This window comes from Python bivittatus, unplaced genomic scaffold (genome assembly GCF_059951505.1).
Source record: "Python bivittatus isolate LINGU-HERP-01145 unplaced genomic scaffold, Pbiv_v1 ctg000780_np1212, whole genome shotgun sequence".
In the NCBI taxonomy this organism is placed as follows: Eukaryota; Metazoa; Chordata; class Lepidosauria; order Squamata; family Pythonidae; genus Python; species Python bivittatus.
The window spans coordinates 2,039,151-2,052,597 of record NW_028277108.1 but is presented as its reverse complement, the minus strand read 5'-3'; the positions used below and the strand labels follow the sequence as shown (position 1 = coordinate 2,052,597).

Here is a 13,447-nt window from a genome sequence, read left to right as displayed (position 1 = left end):
AAAACTATGCAGTTCCTATTCTAAGTAAATGGTTACACCTAAATCTTGGTACAGCATCTGTTGGACCATTCCAACATTTCCATGTATCCTGGTGCCAAGAAACTTATATTAATAGTAGAGGCTGCTTTAAAATTATCACCACATACAATTAATTACTGAACCAGCACAGTGAAGGGATGAGCATAATTTACAGCAAAAAAGAGAGATCAGCCTGCAAGAGCTAAACCAGAAGTGGCAATATCATTGACTTTTGGGGGTTGGGTTGTATAGGTAAAATAGATACATTTACATCATGTTTTTTCACCAAAAAACTCACCCCAATATTGGTATTTTGACACTAAGTTTTGATAAGGTACTACAGGAAAGGGTGTTTTGGGGATGCAAAAAGGGAGGGAATACAAATTTCCCACCCTTGATTTACACCTTTTTTCAAAAACTATAACTTTTTGAATTGTGCAATTTAAAAAAAAAATTACACTAATCTGACAATGACATTTACATTTTCTCCTCTACAGTTCTCCCTATTCCAGTTCAAATTTTGCATTGCAATACTGTGCACAGTTATGTACACAACAGTTATTTCAAGGAAGTTTATATACACAGAGGTCAAGAGTGAAACTGATTTTAATACTGAAAATTATAGACCTTTAAAAAAACCACACTGCCTTTAAAAGACGCCTCTGGCAGTCTGCTGATCTAAGCACGCTGAAAGAAATCCAGAAGATTGATGATTGAAATTAGTTAAATAACAGTTATTCTTAAAGCAGTAAAAATAACTTTGTATTAGGCACTATTGGTACTACTCAATGAGCAGAGGAATAACTGAACATGGGTTTAAATGCATGATTCTCCAAGAGAAATAAGGAACATATTTCTTGGCACTATAGCACAGTGTTTCTCAACCCCAGCAACTTTCAGCTGACTGGGGAATTCTGGGAGTTCAAGTTCACACATCTTAAAGTTGCTGAGGTTGGGAAACACTGCTCTAGTACATACTGAGAGGGGAAAACTTCCCAGAGGTGGCAAATGTACAGAGTTTGGAGGTTGGTAGCAGGAAAAATCACATGAAGAAAAGAAGTTTACAATCACAAAAGCACAACATCTTATAAACATGGGAGAAATCCTATGTACCTAGTGCTAACACAAACTAAACCTAAGCTAAAATTCGGATAAAAGGAATGAAAGGGGTATTTATAGGTAAATGGAATACAGCTACTATAGATAGCTAACACCCCACTTGCCTAGAACACAGTTGGAACTGACAGCTCTAAAAACAGAGGTTGCTTTTAATTCCAAGGCATAGATTTTTGAAACTGTAGAAGACTAAGTTATTTGAATTTACAGACAGTGAAACTCTATTATATTCTCATAGTACAAACAAACAACAACTCTTCAACAAAGAGTTGAAATTTCTACAACAATTGTTTAAAATTTACACTTCAAAAATCCTTCTCTGCAAAACAGAGCTTAATCCTTTTACCAGTCCACCACGCAAAGTGTATGCTAGGATTCCCTTATAAACCTGTCTGGGGATTGTTTGTTTTTTTTGGCTGATGGACTGAAAAACAGAAATATATAACCTGGATCCTGTATCTTCAGATCTTTCATAGGTAGTGCACTCCTATGCATGTATAATTCTGGTTGTACCTATCTGAATTTATTTGCATACAAATAAGCAGCCTTTCCCAGCTTGATACCCTTCAAATGCTGGTTGTGGATAATGGGGGTTGCCAGATTAGGAAAAGTTAATGTAAAAGAGTGCAGCCTTGATTCCAGTCTTAGAGAGAAAACAGTAAGAAAATGTCTTGGAATACTGTACTGTTTGCTATATAAAACAGTTATTTCCTAGCTCTATTACTAGCTGCATTTGTTTCAAATGCAATCTTAAGCAGGCAAGCTTATTGCTGCACATCTATAACTAAAGTTCTCCTACCAGGTTGGAAAAGAGTTTTTTTTTTTTTTTTTGTCTGCGCTCAGTCATTGCTGACCCTGCAGTGACTGCTTGGACGAGTCCTTGCAGTTTTCCAGGCAACTGTTCTTCGGAAGTGGTTTGCCAGAGTCTCCTTCCTAGGGCAGAGCCCAGCTGGCGAGCGCAGGAGGCGGGGTTTTTCCGTTGCTTCGTGCCCTTTTCGGGTGTGCGCGGTTTGCTTCACTGTATTTTGAAAAAACTATAGGGAAAAATAACACATTAATGACATCCCCCATGGCCGTAACAAATTGCTAGACTCCAAAACAAATTGCCGGGTTGAGATCAACTTTATGTTCAAGTTACTCCTAGCATTATTTTTCTCACTGTAGAAGCCAAAAATATTGACTCAATTTACACCACTACCACACAACCCATAATTGATTTCTTTGATTTTGGCTTAGCATGATCTATGTACTCAACTACTGTGGCTTGTACAGCATGGTTTACAGCTTAGCATAATGTGTGAACTCAGTCAACTGTGGTTTATTCAACAAACATGAACTCAAACTATATGACATGTGAACCCAGCAATGACTACCAAGTATACTTCACAAATTCACTGAACACTCAAACTTCACCAACATATCTCACATGTTGATGTCATACTGTATTGTGAAACAGAGAATTTCAGAACATTAAGACCGAACCACATAATTTGCATACAGGAATATCAAAAGATGTGTTTATAATCAGAAAGAAAGCACACCCATGCGAACATCTCCATGCAGAATGACACATACATAAAATTTAACCAGGCATTGTCTTAGGTTTCTTCTGGAATAACCAGGAGTGAGTCCAACTCCAGTTTGGAATATATGTTATACCTGTGGAAAGTGCCTTAACTTACTGTAAGATTAATTTAATTCATACATAGCAACCATACAATCTTCAAAACTAAAGTCTTCTTTGAGTTAAGCTCAACTCCTGTTGACTTCATTTTAATCATGTTCTAATTTTAAAACATGGGCTTCAGAGAGTTTGGGGTTGCAATTTAAGAGCAATTATATCTTTAAGCATCATCTGGTGGCCACAGGAGACCAGGAACAGCAGGCCTGACAACCTCACAGAATTCCAAATTAGAACATATGTAGATTAGCTGTACCCAATATAGGAATCAAGCATCATCATCAGTGCTTTTACCATGTCATGGTACAAAACAGAATAAAACAACACAATTATAAATACAGGTAGTCCCCAGTTTAAGGACGAGTTCTGTTCCCAAGGTCTGTCCTTAAGTCGAATCTGTATATAAGCCAGAACAGTATTATTGTATAATACCATATAAGTAGTATTGTGTAATTAACTTGAACCATTGTGTACTTAACTTGAATCATTGTGTATTTAACTCGAATTTTGCTACAATAGGCTCCATTCTTAATTATGGTTTGTCTGTAACCCAGGCATTCTTAACCCAGGGACTACCTGTAAATGTAATAACATTAGTTCACAACCCAGTAAAGAATTGGATTGGGACAGGACCATGGTATTTACATTCATAATTTCAACAAGTGTTAACCTAGAACTGTCAGCAAAATAAGAGTAGGGGAGAACAACCAGACTCTGCACAAATATACAAATCAAATAAAAGCTCTTAAAAGGGGTTTAAAGACTACCAAATTTCTATAGAGACAAAGGGAGGAAAAGAATTGATTCCAGAGTCATGGGGCCAAGTCCATCAAGGCCCAGAACCTGGAGACCAAGACCCCTGGAGCAAGAAACCAAGAGAGTACTGTAAAAATGAACAGAATTGTAAGAAGAAGTAAGGGTAGACTGATATTTGGGGGGGTGGGGGTGACCAGAGGCCCTAAACACATGCACCAGTATTTAAACTGGGCTGTAACTTGAATAGGAACCAGTGAAGAATTCTATGCTGTACTGAGACATAAGCATAATGTAAAAGTCCAGAACAGTCCAAACAGCGGTGTTCTGGACTAAGATTAGGGGGGTGGAGAAAGAAATTGAGGACACTTGCCAGGAGACTATTACAATGTCACTGTGAGACAATCAAAGCATGTACCAGTAATGTTATGGCCTTCTCCATCAGATCATATGAATATTCATCAAGTTAAAATGAGTAGCCCTAGCTATAAAATCAGTACATTGGCACAAAGTCAGCTGGTCGTCAATCAATACCCAAAGGCTGCAGATAAAGTAAATTAGAACAGTTTGGGAGTTCTGAAGACAAACAGGAGGAAGACTCTGTAGAGGGTGGGAAGGACAATCAAACCAAACACAACAATCTCAGTCTTGTTTATGTTCAGCTTAAGGTGGTGGAAGAGCATCCAAGAGGAAATGGTACTGAGACATTCCTCACAACTGACTATGTATTGTCATCAAGGGTCAGAAAAGATTCATAAGATTTGAGTATCATCAGAATAATTATATTGGAAGCCCATGTATCAGGGCATAAAATGTTAACAAAATAGGACCTAAGACTGATCCTGAGGGACACCTGCTTCAAGGGGACATTCCTGGGACTCTTCACCTGTAGTAAAGAAATGCAGTTCTCTGCTCTTCCATTTCCTACACCAGCAATCTAGAAAAAACATGTCCACACTAAACATTTTTCTAAGTTTATTTAAAAAGCTGTATACATGGAGAGAACAACATTTACAACAGTTGCACTAGATAAATAAATTGTAATGCTTACTAGACAAAAACCAAAGGAAAATATGAAACTGGCTTTCCAAAGGACCTGAAGAATCCAAGTTCCTAACAGCAATGGTTAGGTCTCATTTAAAGCAGGTGTTTGATAGAGTTATTTCATGATTCAATGTTGTCAAGAAGCACATTTAATAAATACTGCACAGATGATAATCTTAGACTTATCATAAGGAGAATTAAAGAGCAAGTTTGGGTGGAATATCATCTCATCTCCAACATCTTTCTAATGTTACAGTTAAAACATTTCAATATTAACTTTATTAAAAAAATGCAATGTCTTTCCATGAAGGACAATAATTCCATTTTTGCAAATAGTAATTAATTGCACAAAGTGATTATATTAGAAAACTGTATTTGTTCTATATGTTGATCTGTTAAATATTATTTGAATTAAAATTATCTTGAATGCATTAAATATTTATCTAAGTATATTTTTCCTATGTAAAACATCAATACCTTAAATACTTTTTATTCATAATGGGAATAAAATAGGGGAAAGTTGCATCTATTTTAAAGGTGTCAGGTAGATTTATAAAAATTGTTCCAGTAAGATTATTTAAACAGCCATAACACTGACATAAGATAACTGTAGAATACTATGATTCTTCATTGTTAGAAGAACCACTGATTGGTTTTAGAATTCAGCAATTCATTGTTTTTTCAAAATCTAGTATTACAATGGACAGAGAGGAAATTATGAGCAGCTTAATACATATTTATATCTGTGGTAAAAATCCAAAATGGGTTAAAGTAGTAAAAGTGTATTTGCCATTGACTTTCAGCACCTCAGCCTTCTACAAGAAATATTTGGTGTGTATATAATATAACATCAGTAAGTTGGCCATTTTTATTTTGTAACATATGGCTACTGCATTCAGTGCAAATCCACCTTTGTCTTTTGCATAACTTGCTAGGAATTTTGCTTGCACAAAATATACTGAAATAAATTTTGTAATCTTATGAACTTTATATAGCTTTGCATAAGCTCCTTCTTACAAACTTTATACAGTAATCTTCCTCAGCTCAGAGTTAGGAGAAAACTGAACAACTTTTACAATTAATAGGACATCTTATCCAGAACATAACTTATTAGAAATGTCTCATGAAAAATATCCAAGGGAAAAATCAATTTGTTTTATAGCTTTAAGTAATTATATTTTTGTACACATAATTATGGCATTTACTTAATACTGTACATACTCTCAGAGGGTACAGTTAACAATTTATCATGTACCTTCAGCAAGTAACTCTTAAAAAAACTCAGTACTAAGATATTTTCACATCTCAGAGATAAGCTATAAACCATGGTTTACAAACTACAATGCCTGAACCTATGCAATATTCTAAGCCATGATGTGTTCATTGCTTTTGGCTTAGCATGTTGTATGAGCCAAATTAACAAGCAAGCATGAAAGACAGGGCACAGAAGTTTCGTATCAGCAAGCCAGCATAGCCAACACACATTCTAGCTGTCCGATACAATCATGTGTCAGCGGCACTATGTCAGTAAACATTCATCAACAAAAGATGTAATTGCATCATCCTAGAAAATTATTCCATGGAACAAGACAAAGATATGCCGTGGGCAGAACAGAGAAGACGAATCACAATACACTGAAGTCTTCCCATTTCCAGACAATAAAGAATCACCCATATCTTTGTAGCAGAAAGTTTGCAACATAGTAAATCCAGAGTATTACACAGCAGTCTGTAATTAGTTAGAACAGAATTGCTCCACTTGCTTTACATAGAATACCACTACTGAGCATATCATTAGAAGGAAAAATACTATTAAAGAAGTAATAACTTCAAATAAAACTGCCAAACACTTTCAGAGGAAGCTGATTTACAACTCCAGTGACTACAAAAGGAAACCCACTGACTGACAAGTCCCAAAACACAAACACCTACATCAGGTTTACAAAGACAACCTGACGCAAGCCTCCATGCATTTTCCCAGATAGTGCACATTTCACCAAAGGAGAGATAACAGCCAGAGGCTGTTACAGATAAGCCCCAGAAGTGCCAAGAAATAAACATGGGAAAAGAAAATGAGTATCTTCGTGGTACATTTACAACCGGTGGGTGGGGAGACCGAACAAGCTGATCCTGACTGGAGAACTTCCGCAGAAAATGTAGCGCTCTGAGAGAGGCCAAAGGACTACTGCTAGTAGTGGCTTCGTCCTCCCACTTCACCTGTCTCACCGTTTCCACCTGACAGCTCACAGGTTGCCGGAAGACAGGGAAATGCGCGCCCCACAAGAGCCCGGGAACCCCAGCTGCGCTTCTAAGGAGAAGCTGCAGTTCCCCCTCTGATTTCAGAGCAAGGCAGGGGACGCTTAGCCCAGCGATGGGGCTGCTCAGCCGCGTCCCCGGAGGCCAGGTGAGCCGCCAGGTGAGAAAGGAAGGCGCCTTTCCCTTGAGGAGCGAGGGGCCGCGAAGAGGCGCCCGGGCGAAGTTGGTCCTCCCCCTCGCCGGAGGAAGCGGCACTGCCAAGCAACGGGCAGGGAAATTAAGTGGAAGGGCGCCCCCCACTAAAAAATCCCCCAGCCCACGCGGACGGAAAGGCAGGGGACCCCGGGGGGCTGCAACTCCGCTCCCCTGATTTTAGCACGGCTCCAGCGCAATTCAGGCTCGTGCGCTCCCCGGGAGCGAGCTGTCATCGCTCCGGCGTTGCAAAGCGGGGGAGACGGAAGGCATTCGGGCCCCGCGGCGGGTGCGGCCTCTGCTTGCGGCCTCTCCCCGGCGCTCACCTCAAGGTGGGTCCCACACAGGCCGTCTCTGTGCTCTCGATCTCCTGCAGGATCCGCTCATGCTCCGGCAAGCTCTCCGCCATCTTGCATGGGAGGGAAGCGGGGCAGGGAGGGAGGGAGGCAGAGAGAAAGCCGAGGGGGCGGGCCCGGGGGCGGGGCGATCCGTTGCGGAGCCGAGGGGAGCGAATCAGCGAGGAGGGCGGGCGCCCGCGACCTTCAGAGCTTCTGGCGTCCGGGGCGCTTTTCCTCACTTGGTAGCCTCCAGCTGTGTCAGACTACAACTCCCATGCTCCTTCCCAGTTGAGGGTGTGTGGTGGGAATTGTAGTCCGGAACATATGGGGCTGTCAGTCTGTATTGTAAAAGTACCTTGGAAGACCGTATGCAAACTAATCTATGCATTTTCCCCTTGGAATGAAAAGGGAGTATTGTGTAAAGCAGCGTTTCTCAACCGTGGCGACTTTAAGATGTGTGGACTTCAACTCCCAGAATTCCCCAGCCAGCATGTTGGCTGGAGGAATTCCGGGAGTTGAAGTCCGTTGGGGAGGTTGAGAAACACTGGTATGAAGTACCCCTTTTTGTCCTGTCCTGGTGTAAGAGCCCCTTCTGAAGAAAGCCAGCAAGTTTTAGCAGTTACAGGAGGGGTGTAGAGGAACCAGCAGCTGGCCAAATGTTGCTGAAGTTCCAGAGGTGTGAAGTGGTAATTCAACATCTGGATAGCCAAAGGTTTTCTACACTCTGGTTAAACTTTACTGGAGGATCTTGCACCAGTTTCACCTGCTCAGCATAACTGAATTCCTGCAAGGGTGATAAAGTAATTAATTAAAATACTGGAAACACTTTTTAAAAAATGAGTTTTTTTTTTAATTTTAAGTCAACAGTATCTTCTTCTGAAGGAGAAACACATTCTAAAGAAAAGGAAATACAATTCCACCTTTTTTTCCCTAAGAAACTGCATTCTTTGAACATGACCAAACATATTATATATGCACATTATAATCAGGATGTAGCCAGAAGTTGGGAGGTCCTCAGGTGGATTTTTAAAAATTATATAAAGAACCTGGAGATAAATTAAATCGAGTCAGTTGTGACCTCTCGTGACTCCATGGATACGTCCACATCATTTTTGGGGGATGATATGGAAGCAGCTGACCTTTCCCTTTTTCAAAGATGTCCACAAGGTGTGGTCAAAATGTCGAGATGGCAGCCACAACAGCTTCATCAAACTCTGCCTGTTTTTTACGTGCATTTTACGTATGGTACACATGAAAAACAGGCAGAGCTTCAGTTTCACCCTCATGACCACCATCATGACTTGTTTTTACCATACCTTGCAGCCTTTTTCTTCAGCTTTTTTTACATTTCCCAATCTAGCCTATGGCTCTGAGATCCCCTAGTATACTCCCCTCCAAGTGCTAACCAGGTCGAATTCTGCTTACCTCCCCTGCTCTGACACAAGGTGGACCATGAAATAAAAACATTGCACGCTACGCTTTTCTCTTTGGGAGGGGGGCCAGCAAGCCAGCACTTCTCAGGGTACGTATTTCATTACCTCCTCTCTCCCTTTTTCCATAATCCAGAGCTTTCCATGACCATAGTCTGTCTTCCTTGAGATGATGATAATTTTGTTTTGTTTTATTGAATTTGATTTACTGTACTTTTATTACCCTGTTTTTCTAATAATCATTGTTTTTTAGACTGGCTCCTATTAACTGAAGAGAGAGAGCGGCTATGCTGTGAGAGTCACAACCTCAAAGACAAGGTATGAAGACAGAAAAGAGGGAGGGTGGCATTTCTCTACAGTTCCACTTAAGCTAGTCTTCCTATCCTGGAACTCTGGTTTGAATGATCAGTTGTAGCTCTTGTTCCTTTGGCCAATGGCTGGGGCTGGGGCTGGGCCAGGAGGAGCTGACAGATCTACCTGGCAGGGAAGATTGAAGCAAGATGCCTGCAGCTGCTCCTTCTCTGGCCAATATGAGGGCCAAGCTGGCCTCCTTCCAATGATGTTCTTCCTGGGACCAGGGAACCAATTCTCCTTTGTCCTCTGCCAGTGGATGAAGCCAGAATATGCTTCCTTTCACTCTCCAATCTCTGGGCAAATTAACTATTCTGGGTTGTTCCTTTTTTGTTTTAATTCATATTAGGATGGTATAAAGTTCAACATACCAACAATATGAGACACTTCATATCTACATCAGTGTTTCTCAACTTTGGTCACTTGAAGATGTGTAGACACCTTGAGTTGAAGTCCACGCATGTTCAAGTGACCAAGGTTGAGAAACACTGATCTACATATATGATTTCCAATTGATGTAAATATTGTGAGATAGAAACCCAAATAGTTGGGCAAATAAGGCCCAACTATTCTAACCTAGTTTGCATTTAACCTGGTTCTTTCCAGATGACAAAAGTGAAAACAGAAGGAAACAATTAAAATTAGTAGAGTATAAAGTTAAAGAGTTTTCTTCCTTCCAGAATGAAAAGTGCAGCCACTGTATTGCTACAGCTACAACAATGTTTGGTTTGATCAGAAAATGATTAAAATGTTCCCCCCACCCCATTATTCATATTATAAGATATTGTATATACTGTATATTACAGGAGGAAAAATCACTGGGACCATGACTTTGAATAAATATAATTTCTCCAGTCAACTGATATGCAAAGTAACGCTGTGCTATTTTAAAATACTCTGTCAGGTACTAAAAATAAACTTGAGGGTCATGCCTTGTAATTTAATATATAAAATGACCATGAAAATACAAATATTTTCCTCTTTATTTCAGGTTGCTGCATCTTAACATGTAATAAATTAATTTGCTATTATGAATATCAGACAATTCTGTACTTTACTCCATAAGTTATGATTAGCAGCAGACACAACTTTTAATAAAAAAGAGCTACGTGTAGGGAGTGGGGGTGGTTTAGAATAACAAAAAGGGACATAATTTGACTGGTATACATTTTAATCCCACCACAAATCTGCCATCAGCAAAACTGGCTCAAAAGAGAAAGCCAAATAAATTCTTAGAGATGAAAGAACACCCTTTTAATTTAATTAAACATCAACGCTGTGAACCTAATGGAGGAAAATGTATTTCCTTGTAACCAAGCACTGTGTTGCAATTTTGAGATGTCATTTTGAACTGGCTACTTTAGGAACAGGTCTAACTCCCACTGAGGTTCGTAGGAACGGTGCAATAGCTCAGCATTTTGTAGCAAGAATAAATAAATGAATAAGCAAAGCAAAAATTGGGAAAAGGAATCAGTAGAATAAAAGGGTTCCTTGCAATATGGTACTTACCCTAAAGTGATTCCTAAAGGCAGCTCCAAGTATTTAATCTCACCAAGGACAGTTTCACAGACATTATCTTTGTTTTCTTCCAGATTAAATCCTTGTAGATTGGTGCTTGTTGCCATGATCAAGTATTAACTTGTTCCAAGCAGCTTAAAATTTGTTATGCCATCAGTAAGGGAAAGCAGTCCTTGGTATGACATGGTAGTCCTGTAGACTTTCTCTTATTCACCAGTGTGAGTGGCACAGCTGTTGTTTCTCTTGCCCTGACTGGTAAGCTTTGGCTTACAGCCCTGAACTCAAAGCCTCTCTGCGGCCAAATCTAGCTCACTGATACTTATTTTAAAAGAATTGGAGGATGCATCCATTAAAATACTAGATATTTATAGAAAGTCATGTAACAATAAAATGGAAGAGTTTATGGCCATGCAATAAGATGGAGCAGATGTTGATTTAAAAGTAATTATACTTTTAACTTCTGGATAAATTCTGATTCTTCCCTGTTCACTTAGATAAGGTCACCTTTTCAACTTTATCTGCTGGCCTCAAGAAATGTCCACACAAAATCACACTGGGGGAAAAGACTGCAAAGTATACCGAAGTCAATGCAATGTCTTTGATACTTTTTCATAGTGATCTAAGAAATGCACTGGGAGAATAATTATTTTAGAAATATGCAATTCCAGGCAGTTGTCCCACCAGTAGAAGCAGCAGAAGATCCCAGGTGCAACTTCTTGCATTTAAAAAAAAAAAAAAATGGAGGGGTGGCTTCCATAAGACAATAAGGTAAAAGTTGAAGGCTTCCTTAAATTAAGCTCACTCTGTTGACAACAGTATGGAAGGGGCTTGCTGCTGACTTATTGGATATTTTCTGACTTCCCAGTCTAGTTTACAGCCCCTGAGATTTCCTACTGGTCTCCATCCAAGGTCAAATCAGTTCCAATTCTGCCCAGGTTTTTTTTTTTTTCAGTCCAGCCAATATTGATTAGGTATTGTCATTTCATGTGACATTAAGTTATTCTAAAATTACCTAAATGCATCACAAACCTGAGGTTTTATATTTCTGCTACTCTTCAGTGTTAAAGCAAAACATGCTTATTTGTTCCCTAATGTCTCTTCTAACAGGGACAATATTTAATGAAACAGTCACTGCTTTGCAAAACTGTGCATGGCACTACTATATTTACTGAGAAGTAATTCTAAAACAGTGAGAAGCTAACAAAGGTTTAAAGCAGCCTTCAACTATCTTAGTGGCTTAGAGTCCAGATGACCGGACTTTAACCTGGTTGAGGCCACCAAAGGGGGCCTAAGTTTAGAAATCTGCTTATTGATTTGTTTGTTGCTTGCATTTGTATTATTTTTGGAGCCCAGATATAATAGCCCTGACTTTTTTCAAGAATATATGCATAGGATTCAACTGTAAACACTGAACTAATTAATCTACTGATTTAAGCTAGGAGTCCTAAGCATTAACTCTGAGGTGTGCTTGGAGGAGGGTCAAAAAAGTCAAGATGGCAGTATGCCACCACTACAGTACATAATTGAAGCCTTGCTGTTTTTGATCTGCATTGCAATGCTTGTGGCTGCCATATTGACTTTCTTAACCATCTTCCTGCTAGCACCCCTGCATTAGCTGATGGATGCTTTTATAAATATGAGAGCGGAAGAATGTGGGCTGAATGATTAATGGGACCTTCCAGGTGGCAGAGCAAAGACTAGCAGGAGCAGGATGGGTGGCATGGTTCGACTGAAGGATCGTTTCCTTCCAGAGTTGCGCTGTCTCCCATTGCAATGAATGTCATTCGAGAAACTGTCAATTATTCCACGCTTCTTTTGAAAACAATGTGAAATCGGTGTTTTTCAATAATCTTTGCAGCACAGCCTTATTTCAGTTGTACTGTATGTACAACCTGCCAGCACCATGCTGCATTAGGAAGGGTGCACTAAAGTCCTCAAAGGCATCGCTGCTTCTGTACAGGCAGGCTGGCCTCTTTAAATAATTCACCACTGGATGTCACACAAGCACAGATGAAAGAATATCTTGACGGTAGCTGTTGCAGTCTTGGGACTATATACATAAGGCCAGATTAGGTATTAACTAGAAACTGATTTGAAACACCTAACCAAGTTCAATGATTATAAAATCATTAACTATGACAAAGCAATTAATAACAAAGGGCATGATTCAGACATTGCACAGAAGACTGAGAAATCCAGGAAAGGAGCTTGCTTCAGTCCTACAAAAGGGCTGTCCTGAAGGAAAATGGGCATTGAAAAGCATCCATCTCACTGACCAGAATCAGATTCTCCAGGATTGGATCCTGGATGTGGGATCCAACCAGGCATTATGCAACCCATTCTATTTCACTCCATTTCAGCTCCTTGCAAGCCTTTGGTATGTGTCTGCTGATCAGATATTCCCAATCAAGATATTCCAGATATTCTGAAATCATCATTTTATATACAAAAATGGTAGTAACACTACCTGACTCCCTGGTGGCTGGTGTGTTCCACAGGGTAAAAGGGCTCTACTAGTCCTTCCTGGTTCACACAGCTCAAGAAATTCATGATGTAGTTTGCCTGGAAAGGACTTAATATGTTGTGTGAACCAGCCATTGTGGTTTATTTAACAAACCTTTATTGAAGCTTTGCCATATGTGTAGCTCAAGCCATATGGCAAAGTACATGTAATATTTGTAATATCTGGTTTTGTCATAATGCATCTGTTGAAGGATTGAATGGACTGAAAGCAAAATTGATTCAGGAGC

At 39.7% G+C, this 13,447-nt stretch overlaps 1 protein-coding gene across 4 annotated transcripts in view; it reads right to left on the bottom strand.

The window, feature by feature from the left end:
• The window catches only part of EXOC6 (exocyst complex component 6), a 101,007-nt gene extending 90,068 nt beyond the window's left edge, over nucleotides 1-10,939 (bottom strand). For 2 of the 4 annotated variants that reach the window (XM_007429955.3, XM_007429958.3), the window contains exon 1: nucleotides 10,689-10,939. In XM_007429955.3, coding sequence (XP_007430017.2) covers nucleotides 10,689-10,804 — 116 coding nt within the window. In that variant the 5' untranslated portion in view covers nucleotides 10,805-10,939. Of the gene's footprint in view, nucleotides 1-7,386; nucleotides 7,519-10,688 lie in introns of those variants that run through there. The other 2 variants (XM_088129003.1, XM_007429959.3) reach the window with 1 other exon arrangement.
• Nucleotides 10,940-13,447: the final 2,508 nt, after the last annotated feature.